This window comes from Nicotiana tabacum, chromosome 13 (genome assembly GCF_000715075.1).
Source record: "Nicotiana tabacum cultivar K326 chromosome 13, ASM71507v2, whole genome shotgun sequence".
Classification (NCBI taxonomy): domain Eukaryota; kingdom Viridiplantae; phylum Streptophyta; class Magnoliopsida; order Solanales; family Solanaceae; genus Nicotiana; species Nicotiana tabacum.
The window spans coordinates 130,630,160-130,657,093 of NC_134092.1; the positions used below are offsets into that span (position 1 = coordinate 130,630,160).

General features: G+C 34.2%; 1 protein-coding gene across 1 annotated transcript; it reads right to left on the reverse strand.

Annotated features, from left to right (window-relative positions):
- Positions 1–2,570: 2,570 nt before the first annotated feature.
- Positions 2,571–6,539, reverse strand: LOC107789617 (putative inactive receptor kinase RLK902). Its single transcript, XM_016611465.2, has 2 exons — positions 4,985–6,539; positions 2,571–3,554 (listed from the first exon to the last, which is right to left on the reverse strand). The coding sequence occupies exons 1-2, from the start codon at positions 6,303–6,305 to the stop codon at positions 2,938–2,940; spliced, it is 1,938 nt and encodes a 645-aa protein (XP_016466951.2). The 5' UTR covers positions 6,306–6,539; the 3' UTR covers positions 2,571–2,937.
- Positions 6,540–26,934: the final 20,395 nt, after the last annotated feature.

Consider the following 26,934-nt stretch of genomic DNA (forward strand, 5'->3'; position numbering starts at 1 on the left):
AAGACGACTTGAAATGATAGAATAATTATTAAATTATACTTAATTCTTATATGATTAATAAATAAACATAAATAAACATTACAGTTATGTATGTAATAAAGGAGTCCTAAAATAAGAGCACACTTATGTACAAATTTAAAATAGGAAAATACCACCTATATATAGGAATACACCAAACAATTACTATATTAGTAAACTTATACTTTGTTTTAACTTTTCTTTTATGATAACTCAATCAAAATTTTCAGTTTAAAATTTATGTTTTTCTTTTAAAATTTAATATTCATTAATATGAGGTACACGCGCAACGCGCGTACCCTAATGACTAGTATTTGTAAAAGCAAAAAAAATATAATAACATTGAAACATTTTTTTTTGAATGTCTAAGATCATTACGAGTAATCTCTACTTAGCTTCTCTCAGTTTTTTCCGACATTTTCTTTAAACTGTATATTCATTGCTAACGTTTTTTTTATCATTTCATTTAAACTTCAAAAATTAAGAAAAATAAAAGGTGTAAACCAATATATCAAAATTTACTCAAACTTTGTAGTCAGGAGAGGTCAATGGTTGAATCGCTAAGAATTTTTATTTAACGAATTATGTTGATATAATATGGTTGAGTTGTTCAGATGCTAAATTTTTCCAAAAAAAAAAACAAGAGTAAAATCGGTGTTATTATTATCAATATATATTGGTATTAAGGTATTAATTAGGGGTCGAAAGGGGAAAGGATAAAATCATTTGGTACAAGACAATTTATTAGGGGTCAAAGGGGGAAAAAATAAAATCATTTGGTACAAAACAATTTCCTGGTACTTGATGTGTGTCATGCTCTTTATATACATTCATTTCAGTGAACTTTAAAGATCTTAACCCTTTCTCTTATTTTGATAAAGAGGACCTTTTGATCAACTATTAGTTTACTCAAAAGCAAATATTTTTCATAACTTCAAGAATAATAACCCTGTCAGTGGGGAACTTGTGATGATATAAACCTACAAAAGTAGGGACATATATCTTTTTTTATTTTTATTTTTTATAAAGGTGATGTTGATGTCAGCTTATACGCACCTCGACTATTGTAGTAACTAATTACCAGATAGTTTTTACCGACCAAGGGTTAGGTGGAACTCAGCTAGTATATTTTGCCTCCATTAAAATTAATGTTTTTTTTGTCTCAAACTTGAACTTTGGTCTCTAATAGCCCGTTTGGCCAAGCTGCAAAAATCAGCTTATTTTGAGAAGTATTTTTTTCAAAAGTACTTTTGATGAGAAGCAGTTTGTGTTTGGCTAATTAGTTTGAAAAGCACTTCTGAGCAGCAATTAGTGTTTGGCCAAGCTTTAAAAAACTACTTCTAAGTGTATTTTTCTCAAAAGTGCTTCTCAAAAAAGTTCTTTTTGGAGAGAAGCTACTTTTTCTGCTTCTGTTTCTCCCCAAAAACATTTTTTTCCTTCCAGAAGCTTGGCCAAACACCTCAATTTTTGGCCAAAAGTGCTTTGGGGCAAAATAAAGCACTTTTGGCCAAAAATAAGCTTGGCCAAACAGGCTATAAGATTTGCACCAATTTCATCGATCATTATACCACATTACGGGTACTAAAAGTGTAGATATGTGTGTGTATATAGTTAGTCAGGGTCTTGCGTCTGATTAGCTAGTTGGTAAGATAATAGCTTACCAATGCGATGATAAGTAGCTAGTCCAAGAAGATGATCAGCCACACTAGAATTGAGACACGACCCAACGGGGAATTTCAATGGGCGAAAGTCTGATGGAGCAATGCCACGTGGAGGTAGAAGGCCCACGGGTCGTGAACTTCTTTTACCCGAGAAAGAGACCTTGAATTTGCTTCTAATTTAACTTAGTCTGGTGGGAAGTAGTTTAAAATCGTTTTCAGACTTGTTAACATTTTGGAATGATGTCTTTTTTGTTAACTACACAAGCCAAAATAATCTCTCCTAACTCCATATTACATTAAATTGTGACAGTGGTTAGTATGCTTTACTCTGTTTTGACGTCTAAGTTGAAATAAGATTATTAAGTTTATTACGTTACTCTAATTAGACTCAAAATCTGACAAAAGTCTTAATCAATTGCAATACTAATATCAGTTTGCTGGTATTAAAGAAATGGTGAAAACACATGTAGTGGTGTTTTGGTTGGCAAACAAGTTATCCCATGATTAATTATTCCGGAGATTAACAATTTCGGCTAATTATCTTACCCTCCCATGAGAATAGAAAGACACAACAATCCCGGATAATTAATCCCAGGATTACTTATACCACGATTTTATCCCAACCAAACGTGAGATAAACTCATCTCACATTTAATCTCGGGATTAATTATCCCTTATACCTCGTACCAGATCAAACTACAAATGGGACTGAAAAAGACATATAAGTCTAGTCAAGGGTTGGAGGTAGCCTTTCACCATAGAGTTCGGCAACCATAAAGTTTAAATTCTGGATCCGTCTACCTTTGTCCTTCCAAATTTTGATAAGGTTGTTTGGACCATTAGAAAGGAATAATCTCACATGGTATTGCTGGCTGTTGGCATTACACACCATTAATGATAATTACAATCACTATTACCAACAAATCAATCTTTAATCAGAAGCAAATCCTAAAGAATCAAGAAACTGTGCAATGAGTTGTAACTACAAGGTCATCTCAATTATTTATACAGCTCACACCCCTTTAAAAAAGAATATATTAATATCTAAAGACCAACCCCACTTCAACTGCCAACCAGATCTTAATGAAACTTTTTTGCTACAGAAAAATAAATCCAGAAAAAAAAATGAACAATTGATCTTCACTGAAGAATCTCCAAGAATGAACAAAGAAATTAAAATGCTCAATCGAAAACGATTTTAAAAAATAAAAAAGGAAAAAAAGGAAATAATGTGATGGAACTATTTTCTTGTTCAATTTCATGCAGTTTGCACTTCTGCATTGTCAATTATGTCAGCTCCAGAATCCACGAAGCTAGAACGGCAGAGTTCTTCAACGCGGTTAGTGACCTCGGCCATTGAAGGGCGTCTGTCCGGGTACTGAGCAGTGCAATCAACTGCAAGTTGCAAGAGCTGAACCATGTCCTCCTCGACGTTTTGGTACCTAAGTAGTTCGAGGTCAAAGACTTCAGCTGTCCACTCTTCTCGTACCACTGACTGCACCCATCTTGGTAGGTCTACGCCTTCCTCATTCATTAAAGAATGGGTGGGAGCTTTCCCCGTTAGGAGTTCCAACAACAAGACGCCAAAGCTGTAGACATCTGCTTTTTGGGAGACTTTACGAGGGTCGGTTACCTCTGGTGCCCTGTAACCTGCAACTCGGTTGGGAGTTGATGATGGACCGACAAGTTGAGCAAGGCCAAAATCTGAAACACGGGCCGCGTATGATTTGGTGAGGAGGATGTTGGACGACTTAATGTTGCCATGTGAAACGGAGGGGCCTTGTGCGTGAAGATAGGCAATCCCGTGAGCAGCTCCAAGGGCAATGCCAGCTCTTGTTTCCCAGTTCAATGGTGTCCTACCTGCTCCTTTGTTGCCTATAGAAAAGACAAGGTGAATGACAAACTATTATGACATGAAAGTTGCAAATAATTCTACTTTCTTACTGACAGTCATACAATGGAGATATGCCGAGTAAAGTACCCAAATAATTCATATCTTTTTACCCTCACTGTCCATGTCGCTCCATTTAAGCTCGTTCCAATCCTATCATATTGGACTGAGATGAGCTTAAACGGCGCGACATGGACAGTGGGGATTCATATAAGGAGGCACAGTTGTTGTTGTCGTAGTAGTTGATATGTTATCAAACAGAGGTTAATTTGGTTTAAATTCATACAACCAGGTTAATTGCGCGACGGAACTCACTTGTTCTGTCATTCACATATATGCAGGTTGGAAACAACTTCCTATACTCCTTACATGTCAAAAGAAATTCAGATTCATTTGTGAATAAAACGTAATTTCTAATCTAAATGGTGAATAAGAGTTCATACAGCTAATTTCTCTACAAAAACTGCAGATTATAGAGCCATTCCAGGTTAACTTGTATTATAACATGTCAAATTTCACATTCATTTGCACAATGTTTTCATATTATTTTAAGATAAGATTAAATATGCAGAATGTAGCAACATGCTTCAATGACAGATCAAGTTCACACCAAAAGTTGACAGTGTAAGTTGAAAGTTTCAGCACCTAAAGACAAAAAGAAAACAAGAAAAGCTTGATTTTAGTGGTTGAGCCAAAGTGGTCCTCGTTCCAATATTTAAAAAAACTGCATTTTGACCTATTCTAAAATGCATCTCGTGAACACATTTGGGCACAATAATTCAACTACAGCACAACAACAACTAAACCAGTGTATCCCACAAGTGCCGTTTGCGATGGGTAGTGTGTAGGCAGATCTTACCCTACTTTGAAGGTAGAGAGGTTGTTTCCGACAGACCCTTGACTTACGAGAGACGAAAAGAAATTCAACTACAGCACATCAGCCAAACTCAGCAACTTTTTACACATTACCACCAGTTCAAGAACAGATAACAAGATCCAAGAAAACAAATACTATCCAAAACTACTACCCTCATAAAAATCAGCAAAAGTAGCAGTATCAGCAAAACACTACTATACTGTAATGTTGCTTGGATTCTCCAAAAAAACGTTGTCACGACAATGTCAGATCCTCCAAAAATGCACTATTTTTGGAGGATCCGACAAGCACCGGATGACTTTCAAGAGTCTGAAGAACAACAACAACAAACCAGTAAAATCCCAATGGGGTCCAGGGAGGGTAGAGTGTACGCAGACCTTAACCCCACTCCAAGGTGCATAGAGGTTGTTTCCGACAGACCCTCGACTCAAGAAGACGAAAAAAGACAATATATCAACAGAAACCATAGAAATAATAACAGTATCATAAGTATAGTCCAAACAACATAGCAAAGAAAAGAAGTTACTATTTTCTTACCATGTAAAAGTGCAGAAAGGCTTCCCATTGAGATATAATCATAAACAAGAAGCTTCTCATCTCCACTATAGTAATAAGCTCTTAAAGGTACCAAATTCTCATGATTCAACTTTCCAACTTCTTCAATTTTTTCCCTAAACTCTTTCTCAGGTACAGTTACATCCCTCAATCTTTTCACAACCAATGTAATCCCTGATTCTAATGCAGCCTTATAAGCAGTACCAAATGTCCCTTTTCCTAAAACTTCAGCTGAAGCTTTCAATAAATCATCAAGATCAAAACTTTTATTCATTTTTCCAAAAAATACTAAACTTTTTCCATTTCCAACAATTGCCTCAGCTTTTCCTTTATCTTTATTACCCCCTCCAACTCCTATAGCTGCAATTGCACTACCCAAAAATCCATCTTTTCCACCATTATTCTCAACACCCTTTTCTTCAGGAATTTCAACTCCAACTTCTTTAACACCTGCCACGTCAGCAGATCTTGTTGTTTCTTTGTTACTCCTTTTCCGACAACAACAAAAGAACAGTAATAAAAGAATCAAAAGCAAACCAATAACACAACCAATTACAATACCAGCAATTGCTCCACCTGAAAGTTTCTTCTTTTTTCCCCCTTCATCTCCATTACTATTATTATTATCACATGAATTCAGTGGTTTCCCACATAGTGAAGTACCCAAAAAAGAATCCTTGGGTTGACCCGAAAGTTTACTAGGAATTGACCCGCTTAACTGATTATCTGACACATTGAACTGAACTAAACCGGGTAAATTCAGATCCGGTATTTGACCCGAAAACCCATTATCCTGCAAGTATAGTGTACCTAAACCAGTCAAATTGTTGAAAGAAGAAGGGATTGGACCGGAGAAATTGTTATGAGCAAGATTGAGCCGGACAAGATTAGAAAGACTGAAAATCGAATCGGGAACCGGACCGGAAAACAGATTATGCTGAAGGTATAAGTTTTTCAAGTCTTTTAATGGAGAAAATAAGTCGGCCGGAATTACGCCGGAAAGTGCATTGTAACGAAGACTAAGGAAGTTTAGTTTAGTGAGATTTGAGAAAAGACCAGGTGGGATTTGGCCGGAAAGTCCCATTCCGGGGAGATGAAGTTCGAGAACTGAGGATTTGTCCGGTGAACAAATAACACCGGGCCAAGAACATGTCGGACTTGATATGTTCCATAAAAGTGAACGGCCACGTAAAGCAGATCGGATTGAAAGAAGTGTTGAACGGTCGGAAACAATGTCTGAGGTTGTCGGCCGGAAAATCAAGAAAATTGAAATGGTGAAGAAAATTAAGATTTTTGAGCTCATTTTTTTTCCTTAACAGGAAAACTCAAAACCCCAAATAGGTTTTGAGGTTTCAATATTTCAGATTTGGTGTTTTTTTCAGTTCTTAAGGAGTGGGTATCATGTTCATAGTTTACTTTTTGAGAGGGAGGGAGTGTGTGTGTGTGTGTTTTGTGAGCTGGGAAGATAGAGAAATACTAGTTGGGAATTGGGAAAGAAGTATGAATTTGATGGATTCGGCTGTATTTTGGTACTTTAAACAATTATTGTCAAAATAAAATATATATAACAAATTGATGGTGGCTACTTAAGTAGGAGTAATATAAAATTGAAGAAAAACGAGTGTGGTTTTAACTACTAAAATATAAAAATTTAAAGCCAGTAAGGTTGGATATTTTTTTAATGTTTATTTTTCCTATTAATTTTAGGTTGGGATTGTCGGTGAATTTTATGGGACGAAAAGGTGGAGAAATGAAGATTTTTTATGGGATTTATATGTGGAATTTAATGATTTTGGTTTAATTTTTTGTATTTTTATTAAAATTTCCACTAACAATTTATATTAACATTGGAGGTCGCTATTTTAAAACTTCGAACTTATAAAGTTCAAATACTGAATATGCTACTGATGAAATTAGAACACGGATAAATACTCATTATGGTGTTCATATAAAATAAAAAATATTTTATATCTTATTTAATTATAATTAAGTGATAAACATATGTGTGAATAACAATTGTATTATTATTATTATTATTATTATTATTATTATTATTATTTTATTTGACGTAAATATGTAAATAAAATGTTCCATTGAACTTATATCTAAGTACATAATACAACTAAAATTATAATTTACAACAACTAGAGAAAAAAAATGACACTTTTATTTATTAAAAAGAAAATAGGAACACCAAAGAACCATCAGATTGGATTTCTTAGATTGAGTAGTTAGGATAATCGAATCTCATGTATTTTTCTTTCATTTTAACAACTCCAAAAAAAAAAAATTGCTATCTTTGATATCCCTTATTATTTGTTAAAGCTTTTTTAAAGTACGCTAATATTTCTTTTAAAAAAATTCTTTTGTATTTAGCTTACCTCATCTTTCCATTATACAAAGCTCAAAATTTTTAGTAACAATTATTAACAAAAAAAATAAAAAAATAAATAAAACAAATAAAGTCGCAGACAAATTCAAAAGTAGGACAACATTCTGCATTGCTTAATCCAAGAAAATAAACTTCACTTTAGTGAAGAAAGCTCTTTTGGATAGTACTTAATTTTAGTAGTTATTGGAATCAGTAATTTTTGGATGTCTGAAAAAGACAATGTATTTTAGGACCTAAACTGTTGAAATCTAAAAGGCAAAATTACCTTAGAACCACCTAAACTTGCACCGAATTTAAAATCGGTACATGAACTTTCAATTATCCCATTTTAGCAATGACAAATGGAACATAAGATATCTTTTTATTTATCAATTCAATATTCAATAAGAGTTTGAAATCTCGATTAGTTCGCATTCATGTCACATAAGACCGTCAAACGATTCCTAAAATAATTTTTTCTATCTCGGAACTCGAACTCGAACTCGAACTCGAAACTTCTTATTAAAAACGACATAATTTGAATCGTCCGAGCAAAGCTTAAACATATATATATATATATATATATATATATATATATATATATATATATATATATATATATATATATATATGCAAGAATAGCAAAATAGGCAAAAATAAATTTAATTCATCGAAGAAATAAATGAATGTCTAAAATAATTAGATTTGGAGGTTTTCAAGATTTTTAAAATAACATAATCCCAGACTTCAGCTGCACTATCTATCCTGCTATATTCAACAAGCTACTCTCCAGTAGACTATTTAAAAACATGTAAGTATCTTAAAATTCTTGAGTCTATAGCTTGTTTGGCCATGAATTTTTTTTTTATTTTTTTCGAAATTTTTTCACTTTTTTATTGAAATCATTGTTTGGTCATAAAATTTCCAATTTTCACTTTGATGATGAATTTTAAAATTTTTCGAAAATTTGGAAAACTCTAAAAAGTTGTTTTTCAAAATCTCCACTCATATACTCATAAAAATTCAAAAACAACCAAAAATTGTATTCATGCCCTAATACAACTCTAATTTTCAGATATCATTTTCACTTGAAAAAAATATTTTATTTTTTGGAATTTTATAATTCTTATGTCCAACTGCCCACTTAATTTACGAAATGATATTTCGAAAATTGTATATTTAAAATAAAGTAATCTTTGATGTGACACTAGAAACCCCTCAGTCATTGGATAAATATTCACGAGTTCATGCTATTTTTGTGCGAATGAATTAATATAGTATATACTATATTTAGAACTTCAAAATCATAAAATCTATTCTTCTACTCGTGAAAAATGAGAGTGAAATCACTATTCTTTCATCTTTATATCAAATACCGATCTGTTTTGCAGAAATAAAATTTATATATTTAAAAACTACGAAAATATTACTATTGTCAAATAGAATTCCCTTAATATTTGAAAAGATCTTGGTATGAGCCGCTTCCCCTTTTAATAGGTCTTATATCACATGAATTCGGATTACTCCAGATTCAAAGCGGATACTAAATACCAGATGCGAAAAAATATATATTATTAATTCCTTTTGTCTCACTGGAAAAGCAATAAAGATAACATGTGCAACGTATCTCTACAACTGTCATTCAAAGTTTGGAAATATTATAAGCTTTTGAATGGAAACATTTTCCACCCAAATAGAAAGTCAAAAATGTTACTATATGTTTTTTTAATTATAAATCATAAATTAAAAAAGAGTGGAAAAAGAGCCCTCGTAATGCCTTATTCATCTCACTTGCCAAAAGACCTCTTCACCCCGTAAAATTAGTTGATATGCACGCAAATTTGCTTGGACATCACGGTTATAAAAAAACTAAACTGCATATAATATTTACACCAAATTAATTAAAACGTGATATTTTAAAGATATTTTTATTATATAATTATGATTAAGTAATATTCTCACGTTGATTTAACACTTAACCCTACAAAATTAATGTGGTTTGGTGTATATAGCAAATTTGAATAATTTTATTCCCTATTTATATGATGTTGCATTTATGGTTTCCAACACACGCAGTTAATTAAAATGATGATAAATTACTCCTTCCGTCTTATATAATCTGTCATGATTCTCTTATACACGACCCTTAAGAAAATTAATTAGGATGAAATTTTGACTACTTTACCCTTATTCATGTCTTAATATTTAATCTTTTTTCATTGGTATTTGAACAAAGTTAGGTGTATGTAGTCTTTGGGGATAATTATTACTAAGGATGAAAAAGGAAAAAGATAATCAATTTTGTCTTGAACCTCCAAAGTGACAAATAATTTGAAATAATTATTTTTAGTAATCACGACTAATAATATAAGACGGAGGAAGTATTAGTTAAAATATAACTGCTCCACAATAAATAACAAAACTAAAACTTACTATACCATTATTAACTAAGAGCGTTTCTCAAGGAGGTGTTCTTTTTTTTTCCTTTCTAAAATACTATAATATAAAGTATAAACATTTGGAGTTTTATGAGATTTATTTAATTTCTTGAGAATCTTAGAAACACATTAATTGCTTCTTAATTTTTCTCTCCGACCGTTGGACAGAAACTTCAGTAGAATTCAATCAACGGAACCATTAAGATCAGATAAATGTCATTATTTCCTCCCTTTAAACTTACGTAATTTGTTGACTTTGTTTACATTGTTAATTAATACTACTAAATTTTAAGTCGTGGTACAGTCAAACCTCTCTATAACAAACTCGTTTGTTTCGAATATTTTTGAATGTAATAGCGAAGTGTTGTAACAGAGAACATATATTATAACATAACATAAAAATTGGTTCCGAAAAACTTGCTTTTATAATGAAGTGTTGTTATATAGAGATGTTGTTATAGCGAGGTATGAATGTAATATATCTTATGTTTTTCTTTTGGTTTATATCCGGTGTCAAATATTCCTATTGGCGTCCCAATTAATCTGGACTCATGTTGCATAAGATCCATTATAGAAGGAAGCACTCATTATAATAAATTTTTTTATTCTTAAAGCTCGACCCGAGACCTCTGGTTAAGGACGGAGAAATCTGATTCATTTCACCATAACCTTTGGTTAGCGAAAAGACAATGTATCTACCTAATTATAGAGAAAAGAACAAATTTACATTCGGAAGAAAAGAAAAAGGGAAAAAATGGTTGACGTGGAAAAACAAATAAAATACGATAAATTGTGATTTACTCCAATAAATCCAGGTTGGATAATCAAAAGTACAAATTCATATATAATCAGTATTCTTGCCACCGTCTTCAAAAAATCATTATTTTTTTCCTGAATGTAAATTGAATTTTTAACTTGAACAAATTGTATTAAAAAATTATTTAAAAAAAGGTAGATTAATTGACCAACCAAAGCCAGAGAATTGACAGCTTCTTAAAGAACAACTTGAGATTAGATTCGCACTTTAGAAGATATCTTAGCTGTTCTCAGATGAAATTATGGAAGGTTCGTGTATACAAGCATAAACTATGATTAAAATACAATAATTAAACCATTGAAAATTCTAAAATATTCAGTTTATGAATTTTATATAGAAAAGCTAAAATCAAGCTAGAATGTGATTGATTTTGTAGTTGCTAATTTCATTTTGCATCACTTAAGTGTTAGAACGAATTTACGTGATCAATGGTGAAACCAATAATAATTTAATAATGAGATTCAAAATTTTGAAAATGCGACTTAATCTAATATTCCTCACTTATTATATAATAAAAAAATATTTATACCAATTTTTACTCTATTGTGGCTTTGCCATTGTACATGATATTAGCAAGTGGTAGGGGTGGGCGTTCAGGCAGTTCGGATTGTATCTGAAAATTTCGGTGTGGATATTCGATTTTTGGATTGAAGAAATGACAATTCAATTCCAATCTAAATAAGTACGGATTGGATCGAATTTTTTAAGTTCGGTTTCGGATTAATCGGTTTGAATATTTTGGATTTTCTCTTTTGGATATTAATCAATTAATTTCCTGAAAAGTTCATTATTCTCACTGCAATGATCCAAATGAAGTATTCAAGTAATGAAATTATTATTAAAAAAATACAATAGAGACATTAATACGACCAGTAACAAGTAAAAATAGTAAAACTATATCCAAATAGAAAGTATTCTCACAGTAACTTAGTACGTAATTAATATTGAATATTTGGGATAATATCTAATGGGTAGGGTATTGAACTTATTAGTATTGACATATGAAAAATGGACTAAATATAAAATATCAGATTTTTGGATATCCAAAAAATCGAAGTACCAAATCCAATATCCAATTCGAAATACAAAACCTAATCCGTAATCCGAAAATCCAAACCAAAAATTCAAATAATTCAGATTTCGGTTTGAATTTCGGGTTTACCCAAACTATGCCCACCCCTAGCAAGCGGCGGCAATTTGAGGAAATAGTGAATGTAGTGATACAGTAAATTTACTGACAATTTGAGGAAATAGTGAATGTGGGTTCCAGAACCAAAATGTGGTTTTTTTTACTCAAACTACACAAATAGGTGGTAAAAAATGATCTTTTTATATATAGCGCCATAATACCTGGCGCTATATACTAACAGTAACGGAACCGTTAAGGTATAGCGCCAGGTATTATGGTGTTATACTGTAAAAGCTGACATGGCCAGGTATAGCGCCACAATACCTGACACTATATATACAGCATTAATGTATAGCGCCAGGTATAGTGGCGCTATACATAGATTTTTTATACCCCTCTGTCTTCTTCTCTGATTCCATCCACCATTATTTTAAAACCCTTCCCCTCTTCTTGGTCCCCCACCGTTTCTGCCATTTTCTTTAAAAAAAATAAAAAAAAATTGGGTCCCCCCGACACATAAAACTCGAAGAAAAAGGGTCCCACATTCGAGTAGAGTTTCGTGCTATTGTTGATTCACAATTACGGAGTCAAAATTTCAATCTTTTTGCTTTGCCAAAATTCTAAATCGAGGTATTTCGATTTATTTTAAGTTGAAACATTTATAATAATGTATATTATTTGATTTGTATGTGTTCTATTTCGGTTTGTGTTTTTTTTCGAAACTAGCATGTTAAATTTATCTGAATTTAATATTAGTGTTTTCTAAAAAAATATAAATTAGTAAAATAAATTTGTCTGTTAATATCCTGATTTATATATATGTTTTTTCATTCCGTTTTGTATTTTATTTGCAATTAAATTTATTTGTTGTTTATGCTTAGTTTATATTATTTTTTAGCGTAGTAAAATCCAGACCTTTTTAGCATAGTAAAATGTAGACCCTTATAGCGTAGTAAAATTTAGAGCCTTGTAGCGTAGTAATATGTAGTATTTTAGCTTAGAATTCCTTTTGTTTAAGTATCTTATACTGGTAGTTGAAAATGCAAACTTTGTACAATTAAGTTAATAATTATATCAACACATATAATTACTAATTATTATATATATATATATATATATATATATATATATATATATATATATATAATTTGTACAATTAAGTTATTAAAAAATATGAGTTTAAATTATAATAAAAACACATTATATATATAATTTGAACAATTAAGTTATTAAAAAATATGAGTTTAAATTATAATAAAAATACATTATATGTATGTATATATATATATATATATATATAATTTGTACAATTAAGTTATTAAAAAATATGAGTTTAAATTATAATAAAAACACATTATATATATATATATAATTTGTACAATTAAGTTATTATAAAATAATAATTTAAATTATAATAAAAACACATAATTATATATATATATATATATATATAATTTGTACAATTAAGTTATTATAAAATATGAATTTAAATTATAATAAAAACACATAATTATATATATATATATATATATATATATATATATATATATATATAATTTGTACAATTAAGTTATTAAAAAATATGAATTTAAATTATAATAAAAAACACATAATTATTAATGATAGTTTAATGATAATATACAGTTGACGACATGGACGCGACTATACATCCCGGCCCCCGGACGTTGGATCTATTAGCCCTACAGCCCCAGCATAGATCCGAGTATATATGGGACGGACAGTTGCTTACGCAGACTTTCCGGGCTAGGAGAGTGGATCTATTGTGGGAGTTTTTGAGTCCTCCCTGCGTTCGACATCCCCGCGTGGTCCATTACTTGGGGGAGATGGAATTTTATAGGATTATTAGGATTGGTCAAATACAGGTCGACTATGCTTTGATCACGGTCTTGATTGAGCGGTGGCGACCGGAGACGCACACTTTCTATTTGCCCATTGGCGAGGCCACCATCACACTCCAGGACGCTGATATTTTATATGGCCTGTCCGCTGATGGCTTACCAGTTTTACTGCCTGCGACCATGAGATATTATTCGCGGCAGGCATATTGGGATATGCTGCACATGCTCACGGGTTTTATGCCTGAGAACGAGGCGGTAGCGTCTGGGTCCAGTCGTATACAGTTGGTCCCCATTAGAGACCACCTGGTGTAGATCCACCATACTATCTCCGATGAGTCTGCGGAGGTGGATGTACAGCGATATACGAGGCTGCTGTTGCTCCTTCTATTTGGGGGGGTCTTGTTCCCGAACACTTCGGGAAACCTAGTGAGCCTTCGTTTTCTGCATCATATTGCCCGGTTCGAGGATACATTTTTGTACAGCTGGGGTGGTGTTGTCATCTCATATCTGTACAGGCAGATGTGCCAGGCTTGCATCGACACACAGAGAGACGTTGGTGGCTTTCTGCCGCTTCTACAGGTGACAACATATTCAAATAATATGTCCATTAGTTACAATTCTACCAAGTTATAGTTAATCTTATACTTTACGTCAACTTTGTATGTTAGGTTTGGGTCTGGGAGCGATTTCTGTAGTTTCAGCCACCTCTACCACAGCTACCGGCTAATGCAGAAATTCTGCAACTCCCTCTAGCCTGTAGGTGGGTTATGCGTCGTACTCTTGCACGAGAGTATGATGCCCATCATAATCTCCCCCTCTGCAGGGATGTGTTGGATCTGCTGGAAGACGCACAGGTGAATATCTCACTAAACTTACCTGTTATAGGTTAACTTAGTGATGCGCACTAACGGTTTGTGTTCTTATTTGATAGTTCATCTGGATGTCATACACTGATGAGGTGATAGGTACCCTGCCAGCGTATTGCAGGTTTGACCGACATATTTGGAGGGCTTCTGTCCCGCTCATATGCCTCGATATTGTCGAGCATCATGCCTCCGAGCGGGTATTTCGTCAGTTTGGCCTACCACAGCCTATACCGACTCCGCCTGCATGGCATGCTTTACATTATGAGAGGGATGATCGGTCCAGGGTAGACAACACATTTATGGCATGGCTTAACGAGCAGTTGGGTACCTAGGACCGGCGAGGGGACTTGACCCCACCTCCGTAGCACTTTCCTATTCCACGTTATATGGCATGGTACCGCACTGTTTCCCGTCTTTTTATCGGGAACCCAGTTCATCAGGCACACGGTCGGTACGTCCCATACGCCGGGAGACACGAGGCCCTGGTATGTTTTCTGTTATTATTAGTTATATAGCTAAAATTTAGTGCCAAATATGTAGTTTATATTATTTACTTTGTGCGGGCGATTGGATTGCATACCGTCTATCATATGGGGCAGCAGATGCAGAGTTATGTCCACGATCCTGTGGTCATGCAGGAGTATAGTCGTCGATTCATGGATGTGGCTGTGCAAACACTGCAACGAGCTCGATCGGATCAGCGTTTGGCACACGAGGCTGATTATATGGACCCAACAACGTACCAGCGAGGCTGTGGTATCCCACGAGCTGGTGGTGCCCGACGAGCTGGTGGTGCCGGACGACGTGGTCGTGGGCGGAGAGGAGGTGGTCCCCAGCAAGGGGGCATTGAGGCTCCTGCTGATGATGTTGCTGCTGATATGGCAGGTGACATGCATGAGACGGACATGCCGTCTTACAGCCTTGGAATTTATCGCACTCCAGTGCCATCGCAGGTGACCCCATCGGGTCAGTTATTGATCACGGACTCGGATATTCAAGGAGTGGATTGGGGTAGATACTTCCTAGGCCTGTCTACCACTGTTGAGGATCGACCGACCCAAGATTTTTATAGTGGGCGCCGACTGAGTTATGGCTCCACATCACATGCGCAGGCATGAGTTTATTAGTATTGAATTTGAATTTGTGTTAACTGTAACTTATTTATTTTCTTTAACTTTGTTAATTTACTTTTTAAGGCTTCATGCGATGCAGCGACAGATGACTACATTCAGGATCTAGAGACGATGATGGTAAGACAATATAAATTGTTGTGATTTGTTATGTAGTTTTCTATACTAAGTTTCATATTATTATGTAGCCTTCTACTGGAGCTGACATCACCACCGATATATGTCATCCTGCGCCGCATCCGGCTATAAGGAGACGACTTGATGATGATGATCCTGATAGCGTACCCGGGCGGGAGGGGATGCGCCTCAGGCCAGCGACTGCATTGAGACACACCGGATGCGGGACACATTGACATGGTGTAAATAATATTTTTGTATAAATTAACAATATTATTTAATCGAATATGCGCATTACTTTTTTAGTTCTCCATTCGTTTGATAGTTTCATAAAATAAAATTTAGTACAACACAAGCACTTAAACTTAACTTCTACTTCAATTAAAATAAAATTTAGTACAACACACAAGGAAAACATTACTACAGTCAACACAATCACAAACACAAATATAGCAGGCCAACATAATAAAAATACATGAAATATGAAAAATACACTAAACACATACATGCCAATGTTTAGCCCCGGTTGCTATTTATTCTCCGCTCCAACCACTTAAATCGTTCTTCCAGTTGTTCTTTTTCTTCTTCTACCTCTTTCAGTTTCGCCTTCACCTCCGCAAGTTCCAACTTATATTTTTTTTTTCGATCCTTTTGTGCTTCACAATTCCATTGTGTTTTCCATTTTTCTTCTCCCACCTCCTTCAGGTTCGCCCTCAAGTCTGCAATAATTCTATTGCTTTCTTTTTCATGTTCCTGTTGTCTTAAACACATATTATGAAGAAACTGGAGTTGTTCTCTGTAACATTCCTGATAACATGTGTAAGCACGTGATTTTTGCCCAATATGAGAATTACTCCCCAAAAATTCAAAAATAAAATAATTTTCCTTGGTGTGCAATTTTGTGATATTTTGTGATATTTTGAATAATTATTTGTATTTGTCTGTGCATGTTTATTTGCTAAATTAATAAAAAAATACAAAAATATATCGCATTTTGTATGTAGGATTTAATTCTATAATTTGTTAGTAATTAAGTTTGTTTACAAAAAAATAAAAATTTACAAAAATAGGCATCGTTTGCATTTTTAGCATTTAATGTCCAAATATACAATTTTATGCTTAATTATTACTTAATTGTGCGTTAATTGTTATTGGAAGTTAATTTGCACTTTTATAACTTAATTTAGTTCTTAATAATAATTTAAGTATTTTTATAATTTAGTTTTAGAGAAATAAAAAGAAGAAAAGAGAGCGAAAATATAAAGAAAGTCGGAATTGGGCCTCTTCTTCGATTTCAAGCCACAGGCCCAAAAAATGGCCCAATCTTCCCAAACGACCCAGTCCATTTCAAACCGGGTCAACCCGGTCCATAACCCAACACCCCCTATCTTGCATTTCAAAAAAAAAAAAACAAAGCAAAACAAAACAAAACAAAAAAAAGAAAAGGAAGAAAACCCTAAAAAATCCCTCTCTCTCATCCGCCCCCCCCCCCCCCTTCTCTTTCTCTCTTTTCTTCTTCTTCTTCAAGCATCCAAACACCCCATCCATGGCTGCCCTTCCCCCACCTCTTCTCCTTCACATACACACACACAACCACGGCAACACAACACACACACACCCGCCGCCCGTGTTTCTTCTTCTTCTTCAAGATCGCGAGTGTTTCTTCTTCTTCAAGTTCACGTTGATCGTTGCTTCTTCTTCTTCCTCACTTCATGATGCTGCGTGACTGCTTCGTCCAGCATCTACTGCTGCTCACGTTTTGCATTGTTGCTGCCCCGTCCGGCATCGCTTTCACGGTTGTGTGCTACCTCTCCTTCAAGCTCTTCGTTTGTCCGTTCGTGATCATCTTCGACGTCAAATGATTTTGGTGCGATATTTGTTTCCGGGCAGATTTGTTTCCGTTCAAGTTCATCATTTTTTCGATCCGGTTAGTGGGTTTTTGAGTTTCATTTTTTGCCCGTAATTTGTTTGATATTTTTCGGATCCAAAATCGATAAATGATTCAATTCTTGTTTTGTTTGTTCATCATTGAAATAATTTTTTTTAGTTTGTTTATATGTTTGGTTGGTTTAATTTTCAGATTCAAATGAAAATTTAATTAATTGATTTTCAGTTTATTTCATGTTAATTTAATTTTTGCAAAAAAAGGAATTGTTAGTTTAGGTTTAATATTGTTAGATTTAGTTTAAATCGCTTGAATCCGTTGTTTGTTTAATATAGATTTCATTCATGATCATGTATCTTTGTTATATTTTTTTTGTTGGATTTAATTAAGAAAGATTAATTGATTATTTGAAGATTAGTGATTTGAATATGTTTATTTGTTTTGTTTAAGTTCAATTCGAAATTTGAATAAAGTTTGTTATTGTGGTTGAATCTTTTCATTCATGTTCATACTTTATTTGATTGATCTTGAATCCGAAATTTGTATAGTTTGATTTTCTTATTTCTTGTTTATCATTTGTGATTATTTCTTGAATTGGTCTCATAATCTTGTTTAAAGTTTAATATAAGAATTGTTTGTTGTAATGTTGTTAGAGTTGATTTTAAGTTCAATATTATTGAATTTAAGAATCTAAATATACTTGTTTGATTGTTGTTGTTTAAATCCGAAAAATAGGTTTGTTGTTGCTAAAAATATTGTTCAATCAAATTTTAGTTGTTCTTGGTTGTTCAATTTGTGTTCATGTGATTTGTTGTTGAAATGTTGTTAAAATCATGTTCATGTGATATTGTTGTTATGATGTTCATCCGTGTTCATATTGTTATTTGAGCATTGTTAGAAATTGATCATATTGTCTATATTTTGGTTAAGTTTGATTAATTGATGTGTTATAGCTGATGGGTAGTTTGGTAAATTTGTAATACGTTCAGGAGTAGTTTGGTAATTTCAGTAAGGTCGGAAGGGGTAGTTTAGGAATTGTACATTTTGTAATTGTTTATTTGAAGCATGGGGGACAAAATGAAATGGGGTGGGTTGTGATATGATTATTTAATATAAAGGGGGGACAAGATTTAATTTAAAGGGGAATCTTGCATTATTTTAAATGAAGCATGGGGGACAAAATGAAATGGGGTGGTGTGATATGTTTATTTGATGTAATGGGGATGAGTGGAAAGATAATGGGTTGGGTAGAGAAAAGTATGGATTTTAATTAATTGAAAGGTTTATGGGATGGGTTATATATGTGAGGTCTTGAAATCAAAAAATATAGACAGAGAGATAGAGAAAAAATACACAAATACGAGAGAGAGAAACAAATCTGAAAATAAGAGAGAGAAAAGGGCTGAACATTTAAGAGATAGAAAATTCCGAAAAATATTTAAGCTTTCAAAAAATAAAAATAAAAACTAAAAAAAATATTCTGCTTTCTTTGGTTGTTTGAAATCAGAATTAATTGTTGTTTCATCAAAGCTGGAAGATTTTGTTTTTTTTTGGATTACTACTCCACTGGTTTGTTACTGTTGCTGGGCTATTGTTGCTGTGTTGTACTGATTTTACTGCTGCTGCTGATACTCATATTCATTTTCTTTTGCTTCCAATATCAGGTACACAACTGAAAAGCTGGTTATTGTAATCCGAAATATGAAGCATGAATACATATGAAGAATGAAAATTTGAAGTTTTAATTTCGTTTTTTTTCTTTGTTTCTTTTGTTGATTGTATTTAAGCTATTTCATGAATTACTAAATAATAGCTGGAATAAGAAAATAATATCATAAGTTAGTCTGTAATAAATCAGTTCGGCAAAACAGGTTAATTCACTAGCTATGAAGGCTTCAAGATTGTAGGTTGATCATGAACAAGTAGCTAAATTTAGTTAAAACATGAATTTAAATTAAACATCGTAAATTAGGCATTAAGGCATGACTTGAGCTTAAGCAAGATTAGAAGAACGTTTAAGTCTAATAAACTTTCTAATAAGCTTTAGTAATTATGGTTAAATCTAGTTTCAAATGATTGTGAATAATTAATCTCAATAATATTTTTTTAAAAAAATAACAATGCTGAGTTTTAATCTAGCTATATTTGTTTATTTTGAATATTAGTTGTTGAATTTTTATTTTATTTTAAATTTCGAAATTAAGAGTAATTTTTTTTCATCAATATTTGTATTAACCAAGCAATTAGCATGTCATGTTTTCTTAAAATTATAAAAGCTAGTAATTAATTAGGATTTTTCTTTCTTTATTTTAGGGACTAATTTTTATAGAAAAAATGTAGTCGCTTTAAGATTTGTCCATTTAAAATAAATGAGATGAGCCTCGCTTAATGAAATGTATAGATTTCGGGGCCCTCAATAAATGTACAGTTAATTGCTTAGAATTAGGGAGGAGCCGTTTTAGCAAATTTCACGGCCCTACCCAAAATAATGACACGCTAGTCGCTCTAGACGCGTATTTAATAATGTTATTTCCTTAAATACGGGTGTGCATTTATGTAACCCAAATCTAAATCTCAACGGAGTCGAAATGTGTCGATAACCACGGGTGCAATTGATTGCGACGTGATTTGAAATACGTTTTCACAATGTTGCAATTTTTTCGTAAAATACTAACAATAAATAAAAAGAATAATAAAAGCGGCTAAGGGATAAAATTTGCACATAAGTTTATAATACGTATTATATTAGATAATCAAGCCGAATATAACAGTTAAGCGACCGTGCTAGAACCACGGAACTCGGGAATGCCTAACACCTTCTCCCGGGTTAACAGAATTCCTTATCCGGATTTCTGGTGCGCAGACTGTAATACAGAGTCATTCTTTTCCTCGATTCGTGATTAAAATAGGTGACTTGGGACACCCTAAATCTCCCAAGTGGCGACTCTGAAATAAAGAAATAAATCCCGTTTCGACTGTCCTTTAATTGGAAAAAACTCCTGTACCCTCGCGAGGGCGGAAAAAGGAGGTGTGACAACATGGTTCATCAACCCATTCTTGAAAATCACAAATAGGTTCGCCGGGAACCTTGTAAAACTGGTTCATACAGTGCCAGTAGCGGCGTCCAACTTCACCACCTTCCCAACAATTTTGCATCAAGCATGCTTTTCCACAGTTGCACTTTGGTGGACGAAGAGGTTGAGTCATTTGTGTAATATTTGCTTTTAGTAAAAAAAAACCTTACCTTTAATAAAATATTTGCTTTTAGTAAATTTTGAGCACACAACATAACTACAATGAGCCCGTTATTTATAGGCGAGACAACACCCACATAACGTACTATCTAATGGCGCTATACTTTGCGTGTTAAATATCATGATGTTGACAAGACAACTTTATGTCAGCTGGTCGGCTTTTTCAGTTCGACAAGACAACACACACATAACGGACTATCTAATGGCGCTATACTTTGCGTGTTAAATATCATGATGTTGACAAGACAACTTTATGTCAGCTGGTCGGCTTTTTCAGTTCGACAAGACAACACACACATAACGGACTATCTAATGGCGCTATACTTTGCGTGTTAAATATCATGATATTGACAAGACAACTTTATGTCAACTGGTCGGCTTTTTCAGTTCGACAAGACAACACACACATAATAAATATACATATAATTTTATTAAATTATTATTTAAATAGGTAAAATGGGAAAGTACAAATAATAATTAACAAGCATAATTTTATTTCATAAATCTTGCAACATAGATATAACAACTAATTATTACAACATCAACTCATGGGTAGTTAGGTACACTAGAAGAACACCCACCATGAGCTTGATTAGTTTTGCCACCCAAACCAGCTGAAGGACATTTACGACGGTCGTGCCTGTTTGCGAGCATATACCACATTTGCGCGCATAAACGGTGTCACTAACATCCATTTGGTTCCATATACGTGTTCTCTTCTGCACCTGTCTTTTACGCAAATAGGACTTGTTACACACTATTTTAAATGGTTCCGGTGGCCAATAATGCTCAGCACCTACTCGCTGCAACTGACCACTATATGTGTTTAGGTACTTGGAAACACTATATTGTTGATCAACATAGTTGGTATCCGCATAACCAACATGTTGAAAACACTTGATGGCATGTGAGCAAGGCATGTGGTAGATGAACCATTTCCCACAGGAGCATAACCGTACAAATTCATTTACAGTATGTACATTATTACCCCGATTATTATGGATAGCAGTGCGAACTTCAAAAACACCTCTTTCGTTATCATACTGCAAAAATGAATGCCAATGTTCTCGCCGTCTGTATTTCTCAAATCTCTTCATAGGCACTGGCATAAATTCAACACCCCTCTCCATCAATTCCGTTGCAGCTGCAGACCGTTGAACAAACCTCTCCGCCATCTACTTGAACGACATCCGCACCATGGCTGTGACGGGCAATCCTCTTGCCGACTTCAATAACCCGTTGAAGGACTCTGACACGTTTGTAGTAAGAATTCCCCATCGTCTGCCACCATCTACATGCAACGTCCACTTTTCAGGGTCATGTTGCATTAACCAACGATAGACTGCCTCGTCTTCTTGCCTGATAGAATCCATATGCCTCCGGAATTTATGTTGTTGGTGGTCTGTTGCTGTCATCCACATCAAATCATGTAGATCCTTGTTGGGATGTGCCTTGTGGAAATTGGCCTTAAAGTGCCTCACACAGTAACAGTGGTATGCATAAGGTTTTTGCCATGCAGGCAAGTTCTCCACAGAACTTAATATACCATCGTGCCGATCAGATATTAGACAAATACCTGAACGCTGTTTGACAACGTGCTCTTTCATGTGGTTCAAAAATAGCGTCCACATCTCCGTGCTTTCATTGGCACAAACAGCAAAAGCTAGAGGAAATATTTGTCCATTAGCATCTACTGCCACAACAATCAATAGCTTGATATCGTACTTTCCATAGACATGAGTTCCGTCTATGGATATTACTGGCCGGTAATGCGAAAAATCATCAATTGCTGGCTTAAACGCCCAGAACACGTAATTGAATATGTATTCTGGTATTCCCGAACTCTGCTCAAGCTTCCATTCAACAACTGTCCCGGGGTTAAAGTGCTGCAGTGCGTCCATGTACTTTGGCAGAGATGCAAATGACTTATCCCAATTACCGTAGATAATTTCAAACGCTCGTTTGCGCCCGAGAAATGCCTTTCTTTTCGTAATGGTATGGCCATATTCCTGGTGGACCGATGTAATGCACTCTTTGATTGTATACCTTATGGACGCTTCGATATGCGGAATAAGTACAAGAGAAATCAAGTCAATATCCAAGTTGAAGTGATTCCCGTTGAATATGTCCATTTCGCATGTGTGGGTGGGAATGTATTTACCCGCTTTCCACATACCTATCTTCTTCTTGGTCGCACGCAACATCCAATTACATGGCCAAAACCACCTGCGGCAAACAACCTTGTATACCATCGGACTTGACTCCCATACCTGCATCTCATGACACTCTTTTACGTTGTGCATTTTACAAGCCCTACTTAAGCGTGTTTTATCAGGAAAAAAACATCCCCTTTGCAAGCAACGTTGGTCTAGACTCATCCCACATTGCTGTCCGGATTTCATCAAAATCCCTTGTTAGAGCTTCCACATCAGGTACGGTTGGCAAGTTATCAATGTAAGGAATCTCCCTTGAATGAAACGGCACTTCAGACTCATAAACTCTTCGTCCAGGGGGGTCTTTCTTCAAATCAGGTCCTTCCTCCTCATCCTGCTCATCACCATCCTCACGAAAAAAGGGTGTCTTGTCTCCGGATTCATCGGCATTGTTATCGTAATCACTGTTCTGTTCCTCACTCTGTGCATCTGCCAGATCCCGATGTAATACGTCGTTTTTGGTCAATTGAGTGAGTACGGGTGGTTCAACTTGCTCGTTTTCACTGCACAACCAACAAAAATATAAGCTACTGAATTAATAAATGATTTCCATATGGCTATATCACTTCACTTACAAGTCGTAATGTGATAAAATTTCATGATGAGCGTTTTCAATTAAGTCATGACTACCGGATGGGCCACTTGTAAAATTCATATCTGGCCGGTACCCCCTATTAAATATATGAGCGTTAATACAAATTCAATACGCAAAAAATATACATAATTAATACAAATGAAAATTGAAGTTTACCACTCGTCTTGTGAATTATGGAAAGCAGGGTATAAATTATTTTCTCGCTGCTCATTCGCTGGCGGTGATAAGTTTAAATCAAGGAAAACTCTTTCATCCGAAACCCATCCGGCAAAAACTGCTCCATAATAACCACCCGATGACTGAGGGTTATCTCTGTTATACACAACCTCGTTTTTTGGAACGTCTTCGACCTTCACGTACATCTCCAACATTGTGATTACAAGAAATTCCCGGCATTCATCCGGAGTCCTCAGAAAATCACTCAAAGTTTCCTCATCGTCGATGTTAAACTCCGAGTAAAAGGCAACCCCTTGCGGAGTGACGGAATACGGATATCTTCTGGTTACTTTAAGTATCACTGAACGTTTCCTCACACTCAGTTTTTTGCATAACAACGATATCAATTTATCGTACTCTATTGTAAGTGGCAATTTAACATGACACTGAGCAGGTAAACTGTACCCCACAGAGTTATTCTCCATCACAACCTCACCCCCCAATATAATAAAACTCTTATTCTACGCTCTTCAGACATAATGAAAAAATGTTGGAGAATTTAAGAACAATAAACGTTTCAACAAGAGGTAACAAAATTTTTGAATGAATTTCTATACAATTCTAACCTCATTATATAGGAAATGGCTAGCCGGAATTTTTTTTTTATATAGGTATAGCGCCCAAAAGGTTGGCACTATACGCTTTTGAATTATTGAAGTCACGAATTATTGGTGGGGCCAGGAAATCTATGTATAGCGCCACTATACCTGGCGCTATACATTAATGCTGTATATATAGCGCCAGGTATTGTGGCGCTATACCTGGCCATGTCAGCTTTTACAGTATAGCGCCACAATACCTGGCGCTATACCTTAACGGTTCCGCTACTGTTAGCATATAGCGCCGGGTATTATGGCGCTATATATAAAAAGGTCATTTTATTTTTACCACCTATTTGTGTAGTTTGAGTTCAAAAGAACCACATTTTGATTCCGAACTTGTGAATGTGTGATACAATAAATTTACTGACTTAAAATCTTGGATTCGCCAACGTTTAACTAATGACTTCAATACTATAATAAATTCTTTTTTTTTCTATCTTCCCCTCTAACACCAAATGAAGCAAAAAGTTTTGAACCACATAAACTATTCCAAATGTCGACCTAGCTAAAACCACTTCGAAATTTCTTCAATAGTTTACTTATTATTAATTGATAGTTGGCATTTCAAACGTAACCCTTGTTACGAAACAAAGAAGAAATATCATGGCAAGTTAGATCCTTATCATAAGGTTAAATTATGGTTGGAATTTCCCTATCTACATCTGACATTGAGTTGTACCTTGTAATGTAAAAGTTACTCAAATATAATAAGTAAGGAAATCTGGCAATAAAAGTTGCCATTTTCAAGGCTGCAGCAGGGGTTAATGGCACTAGATAGAGAACCAACAAGGGTTGTGGGAGGTGGCAAGTAACTAATCAGAGGTTTCGGGTTCGAGCTTTAAGAATGAAGTCACTTTTATTAGGGGGAAAATTTGCGCGACGCATCAAATATTTATACTGTATTTATCATTCATAGTTATACTTTCAGCAAATATAATTTACCCTTCATAGGTATATTTGAATTTTATAGCAAATCTATGAAACAAGAAATTAATTATTTTGAACTGAAACAAGAGAGCAATAAGCTCTCGTAGCTCATTTGGTTAAAAGGTGCGCTTAGTTAGTGGAGGGATCTTGAGTTTGACTCTCAATAAAAGCATTTTATTTTTCTGTCTTTCTATATGTCACCTTAGTCGTATTCGAACTAATACAGTCGATATAGATTGTATCCTTTGTATACACATTTATATTTTTCATTTTATATACGAATACTGTTGACACAGGTTGTATTCGTTGCGCGTTGAAGACAAGTGATACAAGCTAATAACAATTAAACAATAGCTACAAATAATAATTAGGCAAATTATAGTTACTAAGCTCTAAACTATAGTGCTTTATGAAAATTTCTCTTGTCAGGGAGTGCTTTACCCATCCCCACCCCCAATATAGATTTTTTCAATACAAATACGTATTTAGTCGGACCCCAATGCGAATACTAAATACTAGAGTAGGAAACCAAAAGAAATGGCACTAGATCAGGGAGAAAACTTTGACTTTTGAATTGTTTTCGCTTAAAAACCCTAATTTTGTGAATTTTTTTTTAATGCTTACCAAACTCTGAAATAAGCGGAGAAGTGCTTAACCCACCCAAACTTGGTTCAGATTGCTCGTCGATTGTTATAGTATAACCATCAACGCGTTTCAACCTCGAATTAGTTGGAGTCTGACCATATAATTCTCAATTACTTAGATTTGACTATATGAAGTCTCAATTGTTCATGTCTTGAGTTGCTTCGACACGGCAATTTAGGTGTTGTATACGTGTCAACACGACACTAGTATGAGTGTGGGTATGAGATCCATACCGAATTTGGTCAAATAATTTGGGTACTTTGACCACGACGGGAGTAAAAATTCAAGACGAAATACAATTTGATTACCGAAATCAGAACCAAAACTAGGATAAATTTGAATAAAATAACATACCTTATCTAAGAAATCAATGCTTTACAATTATCTACAACTTGAGAATAAAAAAATCCACAATTTACAAGTTATCCGTAAGTATTCCACAAAATTTCTCATAATTTTGAGATATTTTTATACTTTTATATTTTTTTTAATTATTTTTAGGCGGATCCCCGCACTTATATCTTTACTAGGATCCGTATCCCCGAATCTTAGAATTTATATTTCGAAAGATCAAACTTCTAAATCTGCACCCGTGTTCGAGCAACTTAGCAAGCTATTTGTTTCCTGAAGCAAAATTATGTTTACTCCAATGACATGCAGGTCTTTAACCAAATGAAAAACATTTATAACAAACAAATGTTATCTCTTATTTAAAAATACAAGTTTCAAAATTTTTATAACTACACAAGTATTATGATACTATTAAGAACACAAAATTCAAATAATAATAATAAATAAAGTGAAGCAAATTGAATAAAACCAAAATAATCTGAAAACTAAATCAAAAAGGAAAAGAAAATAATCTCTT